The 7657-nt window shown below is 41.2% G+C and overlaps 1 protein-coding gene across 2 annotated transcripts; it reads right to left on the bottom strand.

The window, feature by feature from the left end:
- Positions 1–823: 823 nt before the first annotated feature.
- On the bottom strand, positions 824–7197 carry pgam5 (PGAM family member 5, serine/threonine protein phosphatase, mitochondrial). Of its 2 annotated transcripts, none has more exons than XM_077562542.1 (6): positions 6699–7197; positions 5216–5388; positions 3215–3340; positions 3008–3096; positions 2402–2535; positions 824–1531 (listed from the first exon to the last, which is right to left on the bottom strand). In XM_077562542.1, exons 1-6 carry the CDS (start codon positions 6926–6928, stop codon positions 1381–1383), a joined length of 903 nt encoding a protein of 300 aa, XP_077418668.1. In that variant the 5' UTR covers positions 6929–7197; the 3' UTR covers positions 824–1380. The 2 variants fall into 2 exon arrangements, with proteins under 2 accessions (XP_077418668.1, XP_077418669.1); XM_077562543.1 differs by having other exon boundaries at positions 2402–2532.
- Positions 7198–7657: the final 460 nt, after the last annotated feature.

Raw genomic sequence — 7657 nt, 5'->3', positions numbered from 1 at the left:
GTTTCACTTTCCACGCCCACTTCCATACATATAACTTATCATCAGGTGTGGCATTATCGGTGGCACAGTTGGTGAAGTGTCTTGTCCAGTAACCAGGAGGTCATAATTTCATAATTTATCCCTGAATTTACTTCATAAGCATTCCACATGCATTCAGCTATTAGCATTCAGCTTTCCCACACAATTTTTCCTGAAGTTGCACTTAGTCTAGTTTGTTTCAACACTTATCCTCATCATAATGAACACAGGAGCCCCTCAAGGCCCTATGCCGAGTCCACTATGAGTGTATAAATATCTAGCATCACATTAACAATTTTGCTGATTATCGAATCCGTTGGCATACAAGGGATCAGATACAAAGATTTACCGCTTGCTGTTTAGTGAATAACTTGGTTCTGAACACAACGATTAAACCACTTAATAGGAAGAACCACGAGTCAAAGCCCCGACCGACCTACTCAACATCCACTGCAGTGTGCCATTAGCCAAAAAACCATCAGGGTTCAAAGAGTCGTTGAAAAACCTCAGCCTTCAATTTCACAAAAATATTCAATCGCTAAGGAAGGATCATATTTATCAATCACAGTCAAGCTAACAACCACACAAGTAACAGTTCCAGTTTCTACTAACTGCGCTGATGAATAAACAGGTGCAGCTGCAACAGTAACTTTCAGTAAATTTCGTCTTCCCTTCTTTACAAAAAATCGACAAAAAGGCCAGAGGGCAAAACACAAGCAAGCAGTGGTGGTTTCTAGTCCATGCCATATTTGACAGTTCAGGATCGCCATTGCACACAAGCAATTGGAAACGGGTTCTAGTGAAGTGCTTTTTGAGTCATCTTTATTGAAAAAACAAAGCGCGGCACGCATCAACTCACAACAGTACAAATATAAGAGTACAACATCATCAGTCTGGTCTGACGTACACTTTGTCAGCTCATGTGATATGCCAACCTGGTGTGCGAACTTTGGGGTGTTTGAGCTTCAACGTAGCACGTTGAACTTGAATATTTATTCACGTAGTTCCTTGTGCCTTCTTTCTAAATTTATATATTTTTTAAACAGCAATAAAGTTGAACTGTTCAGTCTATTGTTTGCTCTGATTCCATGGACAATAAAACTACCCTATTTGATTCCAAAGCTCACAGCTACAAAACAATTTTGGTTTGGAAACTGCTCTCGTATAAAAACATTCTGTTGCCGTTGTCTGGCATGAACTTAATCACAAAACTAGCAGCCACCACAATGCCTCATTCACATATGGTGGCAGTTTAACAACAAACACTTGAACGTCAGAAGACACTTAAGGAGAAAACTGAGCTTTGACCCTGTGAGCAGACCGTCATCCCGACTCTGGTCCCGGAAGTGCAGTGTTGCTTAATCAGGTTCGGCTTAGTTTGTCCGGGGGCATGAATCCCGCGTCGCCCAATGTTCGGAGGGCCACCCGACCGCTGGGACGAATGGTGAGCCACGTTATGCTGCCGTTGTTCAAACCCATGCGTAACCAGCCCTCAGGTGGAAACTGCAGGGCCCTGAGAAGAGAGGATGACACCTTTACAAACAAGAAAAAACTGATTGAATCTGGAAAGAACAAACTATGGCCAGAAACACTTACGGATTTTATATTAGGTACAATTGAACGGTCTAGAGCTGTTGCTATTCTGTTTGTGAATTTGTGAAGGATGTACTGCTAGTTTTGTTTTACTTATTGTAATGTAGAACTATTTTAAAATTGCGCCTCAAAAAGCTAAATCTGGCAATGATAACTATTGTAAAAATGCTAAGTTAGCATGCCAACATACAGCAAAATAGCATCCTAAGTACAGAACACACAAATACAGATAAGTATTCAACTTTGTGCCCTGTGATCAGGTAGTAGTGCAAAAGACAATAAATCAAATGCTAAGTTACTTGTTAAGATGTTAACCTCAGTGGAGAAAGTGCTGAGGCATCTACATATGTGAGAATTATACATTTTCCCTGTAGTTGTATTTCCAACAAGAATTGATACAATGCTAACATGCTAAGATTTAACACAACAGCAACTTGTGTGCAGAAAGAGTCAAAAAGGAAAGATTTTACGTTTTGCCCTGTATAAATTTTTTTTAAACAAAGCTCAAAAGCTAACGTGAAAAGTTGGTATGCTAACATACAGATAGATGGCAACCCGAGTGTAAAAAAATAAAATAAAAAAAACATAAAACAAAAAAGGAGTTGGTAAGCTAACATATTGGAAGACAGCAACCGCAGTACAAAAAACCCGCTAGTGCGCCTACGTTGAAAAACATAAGGCATAATAACGATTATGAATGTCATTCTAATTGTAATACTCGTACATTAAAACGTTAACGTCTCAGCAAGCTGCACAGCCACACTGGACGAGCTCAGCAGATGACACAAACCTGCAGACAAAATAGCGGATGACATTGGCGTGGCAAACGATGATCTCGTAGCTGTCCTCCTTCTGCTTGGGGTCCGCCCGGTGGATGTAGCGGCGGAAGGCTGCCTCGATCCGAGCGCCGTCTTCGTGGTACTGCTGGAGGACGGCAGGAGAGGTTGAAAGACACCTTGACGTATGGCGGGAGGTTTCTTTATTCGATCCTCTTGATTGTTGCAAGGTCAGTTATTTTTGTTTTATTATAGTACCGTCTTAAGTGTCTTCTGCTAATCGCAACATTTAGGAATGACCAAAAAAAACAAATATACTGCCTGTACAGAATGTTTCACATTTCCTGAACAAATTAAATCTTGCGACAAAATTAGCACAACTTCAAAATCAACCAGCATCAGGTTCCACTTAATTCTTAAATCGGCTGTCCATAAAATGGTTTACGGAATACACGGAGGCATCAAACATTGTCATTTTGTAACGGCACTCTTCCTGTGGTCGGTTCCTGCTACAGCTGCAGGCCTACCGATGCTCTGGCCTACTTTGGCATGACAGGGACAAAAACACAGGCAGCAGAAACGCTAACAAAGGCAGAGGAGGAGGCGGGTGCTTCTCTCACCACAGCGTCAGGCTTCCAATGAGTGACGGGCGGAACTGGCTCGATGGGCGCGCCCTCTCGGAGCAAGTCACAGCTCAGTAGATCGACGCCTAAACCCAGGAGACATCAAGTGGATGAGAACAAGATACACCCCGTTAGTCAAAAGACGAAGCGGTGGTGGTGGTGAGCAGGTGTGGAAAGCTGCATGACGCGACGCCGCGAGAGTACCTGAAAGGTGCTTGCTGATGATGTGCGCCGTCTCTGTGGCTCTGGCCATGCTGGAATGGATCAGAACATCGTATTTCAATCCCAACGCTGACAGACGATGACCCGTCAACTCGGCCTGCTCTCGACCTGCAGAGGCACATGGGAGGTCATTGGAAAAACAAAAGTGGCAGACAGGACATTGTTTGTTAACATAGTCGCGTCTTATAACCAGGCTTGGGGAGTAACGGAATACATACCACCGTTACGTAATCAGATTACTTTTTTTTTTCTTTTTCTAACTGCATTCTCTTACAGTTACAGGAAAAACATGTAATAAGATTACAGGTACATTTATAAAAAATGGAGGGGGGGGGTAGAGTGTGCACGCCCACGCGAGTGGGACCGTTGCTACAGGTGGGAACGAACAAACTGACTCGTTGCGTCCTCCACATGCAGGCAGTTTAAAAAAGCTTCACGGACGGGAGGAGGAAATGGCGACCGGTATTCGCTGGAATTTACTCGGAGCAAAAGTTTGAACTGAGAGTCCAGCGGCATGCTACGCGCTGTAGCTTCTTGCTAGCTAGCCCGCTAGCCCACAACCATAATGTGAGTTACACCTTCCAAACAAATCTTCCTCCCACCAATTCACTATTTAAACATCATACACAATATATACACGGCTAAACTTGTGACTGGGATAAAAGTTAATTTGGCAGTTGATGTCACACATCGTCATCCTCATTGGATGACTATCTATCTATCTATCTATCTATCTACCTATGCTTTCAGTGACAGTTCGAAAACAGCATTTGGACCTCAATCAATCAACCAATCAATAGCCTACATGCTATTTAATTACACAAAGATTTTTGCTATTTGTAGGCTGCCCGGTTGCATATCACCCCCCCGCAAATAGCAAGGGCACATTGTATAGAATATATATTGTGGTGATATTTATTTTTTATTTTGTCTCCATGAGCATACTCAGTATTGGAGTAATCCAAAAGTCATCCAAAGTAATCAAGTTGCATTACTTTAATATTATGGTACTAACTACATTTTTTTAGCAGGTAACTTGTAACTGTAACGGAATACATTTTAAAAGTAACCCTCCCAACCCTGCTTAGAACATTTTGCAAAGGACACATGAGGACAAATTTGACTCAATCTAATAAAATGCTCACTTTAGAAGTATTCGTTGGGTGAATGATGATGCTCCTGTTTTTTTGTAGTGGGCAGTTTATTATTATTATTTTTTTTATTAATCAAGATTTGGCTCAGAAGCTAATACTATATTAGCGTGTCTTTATTTAGCCTGGGGAGGCCACTTTGTCACTTGCTGTCGACTGAAAATGACATCACAGTTGCTCAGAGTTCAGGTAACAACCAGTCACGGCTCACCTTGCGCACGTCACGTGACCAAACGCCAAAAGCAGGTGAGCCGTGATTGGTCGTTACCCGAGCGCTGAACAACTCTGATGTCATTTTAAGTCGACAGCAAGTGACAAAATGGCCGCCCTTTAACATGGATAAAAACAGGTGGATTTTGCTTTGCTGGTAATTCATATTCAACAAATGCATTAATCAGAATGCCATGTTTAGACTAGTGGGGATGCAAATGTCTTTCTTTTGTTTTTTTCTTAAACATTTCTTGTGTTTTGGACTCAATGGGCACAAATTTCTGTAAAACAAAATACAATAAAAATCTTGTATTTTTGGGCTCAATTTTCTTCCTTTTTTTTTTAACATTTCTTTTATTTTTGGACTCAATAGGTTGTGCATGATTACCTCAAGTTGTGGCCAGTGTTTAGTGATGCAGCCATGCATTTGAGGCCTTGTAAAAGAAAAACTCAAACAAGCAAAAAAAACTTAAGTGCCTCAAATTGAATTACTATTCGTGAGCACAGTAGCTTCACCGTTTTCAGAGTTGGAGGATGTTTGCATTTTTCCCCTTGCATCTCCTGTGCCTGTGAGAGTATGTGATTATTGATGCGTTTTGATCCCAACAGACAAGGTGCATACCCAAGGGAGTGAGGATGCGCTCTTTGTCGCTGCTCCCGCTCAGGTTGTACTGCGAATGTCTGATGAGGAGGATGTTGCGTGTGGCTTTAGGTTTGCCGTTGTCCTGCTCTGAGCTGGGATCTTCGGTCACACTCTCATTCTTCTTGCCATTGGACTGCATCGACGGTTCTCTCCTGCAAAACATTGGGGATCTTGGATAAAAAGTGGCTTTGTCACAGAGGGTTGACTAAAATCAGTCATTTAACTGTTGTCACGCGAGACCCGCATTTTCCCATTTTGCAACTCACTTTCACAGAAGTTAAGAATAAGAATCTGTAATAGCCTTTAAAAATAAATGTATATTATATCTGCGACAGCGTATTAGGGCCACGTATAAATATATACTTTTTAGAGGGCGGGGGCAATATTCAGAGAAATGTTTGTGCAAATTTGCCACTTTATTAACTTGCAAATTTACAAGTTTTTAAAGTGGCAAATTTGCCACTATTGCGAAACAAAATTTTAAAAAATTTACGAGAAATACACGTAGCGTACTACTCGGCTGTTTGTGACAATACTTTTCGGTCGGGCTTCCGAATAAGAAGATAGCTTTAGCATAGATTAACCATAAGTTTACTTTGAACCGTTGTGTACGGCCACTGGCCAGCGACAAAGACGCCTCGCTTTGCGAATATCCACACCCGGACAATCAAGCATTCAAGTTAATTTGTTAAAATGTATATTTACGTGTACATTTATGTTTCCAGAATTATTATTTACACATTCATACATTTTGGTATTTTTTTGTACAAGTATCTAAATTGATGTGTCGATTCTGCTGCTCTTGCATTTACCTATGGTATGCTAGCATCTGATTGGATAGTGTTAGTCAGCTGATCAGGTATATTATAATTTTATAAAGTGGCAAATTTGCGAGTTTTTTTCTCTCGGAATATTGCCCCCGCCCTATAAAAAAAATATTTATACGTGGCCCTAATACGCCGTCGTATATATCATATTTTTAAACTTAACTAGTAACTACACATTTAACATGCTTGAAGTGCCTTTCAGAGCACACTTCATTAGGAACCCTAAAACTGTCAAATAAGGACCTCCTATAAATTTTTACTACCCAAGAGGCTCACTTTTGGGTTCTGACCCAGCAGTTGAGAATCACGGACTTCAGCAATGACAAAACTGGATTTACACCAATAGAACACAAACATAAAGTTTAATTTTGGATTGTCTTATAACGAAAATCTAACACAAAATCATTTTCTCTATCGTGAAAAGCATCATGGGCACATTTGATTTTTCCAGCGACATTGTAACTTGTTCACTACTTTTCAAGATGGATGAAAAGTTTGGGACTAATATATTTCCTGACACAGTCTTACAACCTTTCTGACACCTCGTGTACTCACTACACATTCCAAAACCACGACGAAATGGCTAACTCAACCCCAGTGGTGAAGGATACAGGCACAATATGACACGATCTTACTTGTCCCAGTTGACGTCCCACGCGTGTCCTGTCGGGACTGGCGTGATGCTCACTGCTGTCCGCGCCGGCTGCGCGGCTTGAAGAACGGAAAGTTTGGACCAGCGACCGCCTGCCTCAGCCTTTCTCTCTCCGAGATAACCGCGAGAGTCGGCAGCGGCAGCCGCCAGCACCAGGGCGGCAGAACCTCCGGCGAAACCACAAATCAGTTTGAGAGTTTTCCTGTAAGACATCTTGTTAGCTGCTATCGAGTGCTAGCAAATTAGCTGAATTGAACTGTCGTCTCGTTAATTGCGTCCAACGTTCCCCTACGACAAAATATGTTCTAGATAAATTAGATTAGCAATTAGGATCAATGTCAAAATGACCACCCATCACGTCAATATCACCCACAAGACAGTCGTGACACATAAACTAAAAATACGGCAGGCGCACGAGATAGAAACGCTAATCTTTAGCAGGTTGCTATTACGCAGTACGGCAACCGATCTGGGTCATACCAGATTCGTGTAACTACCCACTGGTTTAAAACAACAACACTAGTTTATAACTTCAAGTAGGCTACAGTGTCAGTCTTAATGCCGCCACATAATCTGTAATAATATAAATACACATAATTTACATTATAACATATGGTCCGCCGAAGCAAATAATTTACGCAATATTTCAAATCTGAATCAAAATTGCAAATTTGCAAGCATGTTCTGTTCCCAAAACTCTTACTTTTCCTTGATTTTGGAATTCAAAATTAGTTATTTATCAAATTGTGCAATGTGCATTATATGACGTGAATTTACATTTAGAACTGCCCTTTGATGGAACTGCGACCAAAATGAGTTTCAGTTGACACAGTTAAACTACACTTAAACTACACTGAAATGATGTGGTATTGTTGAAATGTCGAATATGAGACTTGCCGTACAGTGTATGGTTTGAATGGATTATTAATTTTGAAGGGCGCG

This window comes from Vanacampus margaritifer, chromosome 3, assembly GCF_051991255.1.
Source record: "Vanacampus margaritifer isolate UIUO_Vmar chromosome 3, RoL_Vmar_1.0, whole genome shotgun sequence".
Lineage (NCBI taxonomy): Eukaryota > Metazoa > Chordata > Actinopteri > Syngnathiformes > Syngnathidae > Vanacampus > Vanacampus margaritifer.
Note: the sequence above shows the minus strand (reverse complement) of the source record. Positions and strands in the feature narration are given on the sequence as shown.

Bases quoted from the DNA above. Each gene is read 5' to 3' on its own strand.
- pgam5 (XM_077562542.1), bottom strand. From the start codon at position 6,928: ATGTCTTACAGGAAAACTCTCAAACTGATTTGTGGTTTCGCCGGAGGT. The intron at 3,097-3,214 runs GTACTCTCGCGG...TCCTGGGTTTAG, and splicing joins CATCAGCAAGCACCTTTCAG to GCGTCGATCTACTGAGCTGT. The intron at 2,536-3,007 runs GTGAGAGAAGCA...GCCGTCCTCCAG, and splicing joins ATTGGAAGCCTGACGCTGTG to CAGTACCACGAAGACGGCGC.